This window comes from Tamandua tetradactyla, chromosome X (assembly GCF_023851605.1).
Source record: "Tamandua tetradactyla isolate mTamTet1 chromosome X, mTamTet1.pri, whole genome shotgun sequence".
In the NCBI taxonomy this organism is placed as follows: Eukaryota; Metazoa; Chordata; class Mammalia; order Pilosa; family Myrmecophagidae; genus Tamandua; species Tamandua tetradactyla.
In genome coordinates, this window is record NC_135353.1 from 86656278 (window position 1) to 86658465 (window position 2188).

The window sequence follows — 2188 nt, forward strand, 5'->3', positions numbered from 1 at the left end:
CCCACTAGGTTTGTAAACTCAACTAGCTGATCTTTTCTGCCCATCCTAGGCACTCCGCCCCCGGGAAAAAAAAAATACCCAGTATCATCAACAGCTCTCTCCATTGTATCCTCCCTCTCCTCTCCATACAGATTTGGGATGGGGTTGGGGGTGGGGTGAGCATTTCCTCTCTACTCCTCCCAGCCCCCATCTTCTAAGCAATTAAAAAAACATTAGCTCAATGAAGGAATAATAGCAATAATAATGTGAAGTGGTCGATTAGATACAAATATTCTCACAAATATTGTGTACAGATTGTAGTAAAACACCGAAGACATTTAGAAACGCTATAGAAGTTTTTAAAAATGCAAAACTAGTCTATTGTAAAACAGAGTTCACCTGAATACAGCTGCTATTAACCAAGGCGCTGAAAGGTTATTCATAGGCACACATCTGTCTCCCCCCCCCACCCCGCCCACTCCGTGCTCTTCCTAGAGGGAAGCGACCAAAAAAACCTTTCTCAGAGTAAACAATATGTATTGATCAGAGGAAAAGATTGGAGGAAACTGTTGCCCCGGAGGCAGGGAATAAGATGTCCCCACCAGGATTACTTACTTCAACTGTATATCAATGTGGGGAAGTCTGAAAGAGTGCGTGGATGTGGGTGTGTGTTTCCTTTCTCTATAATTTAAGTTACAACCTCCTGTTGAAAGAAAGAAAAGAAGAAAGGAAGGAAGAAGGAAGAAAGGAGGAAGGAAAGAAAGAAAAAAAGCCCGCGCGAGAGAGTTGTAAAGCAAAATAACAAAAATAAAGAAAGCTAGAGTAAAAGGAAGAGAGTCAGAAAGAGAAATCCGCGCTGCCCCCAGTGCAGCAGGCCGTCTCCTGAGCCCCTCCAGTCAGAGATCGTGGCAGGAAGTGTCTGTTTTCACCGTATGCGAATAAACCTCGTGCTGCTGCTGATCCCCTGGCGGTGTCATTCTTTTCTCTTTTTGTCTTCGATTACAGAACCAAACACGCACCACTTCTTTCTCCAACTGGAGGCTGTCTGCGAGCGAAGAGATCTCTTGCGCTGCAGGCTTGGGACACTTGAGGAAATGCGTCTCCAGTACGCCCTTGACACTCACCTCGATGGAGGTTCGCTTCTTGCGCTTGCGGCCCTGGGCAGCGATCTTGTCAATGCTGGTAGGGCTTCCGGTAGACGAATCAGCCTCCTCCAGCCACTTGTTCAGCAGCGGCTTCAGCTTGCACATGTTTTTGAAGCTCAGTTGCAAGGCCTCGAACCTGCAGATGGTGGTCTGTGAGAACACGTTACCGTACAGTGTGCCCAGAGCCAGCCCCACGTCAGCCTGCGTGAAGCCCAACTTGATTCTTCTTTGTTTGAACTGTTTGGCGAACTGTTCCAACTCATCTGAGGTTGGCGTTTCCTCGTCTGAGTGGTCCTGGCAGTGGTGAGACCCCAGGTCTCCGTGGTCCGGGGGCTCCCGTAGCACAGGATGCAGGCTCTGCGCAGAGGTGGCGGCTGGCGGCGGCGTGAGCCCTCCGTGATCCAGCATGCCGCTCACAGTGAAGCCTGGCTGCGAGTACACGTTGAGGGGTTGGCCGTTCGATGTGATGGACGGGTTCGGAGCCGTGCTAGTCCCCCATGCACTCGGATGGTTAGTGTGTGGTGAGTGGTGGGCGATGTGCGGCGAGTGGTGATGGATGATAGCACCCAGTTGCAGATCTTCGCGCCCGGGCTTCACGTCCTGCTGGTCTAGGGGGCTAGTGGCCAGCGTGGAGGACCACGGACCCCCTTCACTCAGACTGGTCACCCAGTGATGTCCTAAAGGATGTCCATTGCTGGGAACTCCCTGCAAGTAATCACTTTGGAGAAGTTTCTGAGGGTTGCGGAAAGGACTCCCTTGCTGCATGTCCGCAGAGTCCGTATGGACCAAGGAACTGGAACTGAGAATGCTGTAGGGATTCGAGGCAGCTGTGGCCATGGTCGATGAGGATCCCCTCCTAGTTATACTGTGGCAAAGGGAGCAGCTTCAGCCTTTGACATCTATGGTGCGGGGGAGCCAACGCTCCTGGCGCGGATTACAGGCACCAGCCACAGCCAATCGCAGTGCTTCTCATGCTGGCCAGCCTTGAGCTTGGCCAATGACCGCAGGCGAGGCCGGGCTTACTTTCCAAATTAGGCTGGCAAAGCTGAGGAGTTTCTGTAAGA

The 2188-nt window shown here is 51.6% G+C and overlaps 1 protein-coding gene across 1 annotated transcript; it reads right to left on the minus strand.

The window, feature by feature from the left end:
* Positions 1-875: 875 nt before the first annotated feature.
* POU3F4 (POU class 3 homeobox 4) lies at positions 876-1961 on the minus strand. The gene has a single exon (XM_077146485.1). The coding sequence runs from the start codon at positions 1959-1961 to the stop codon at positions 876-878; it is 1086 nt and encodes a 361-aa protein (XP_077002600.1).
* Between the last annotated feature and the right edge of the window lie 227 nt (positions 1962-2188).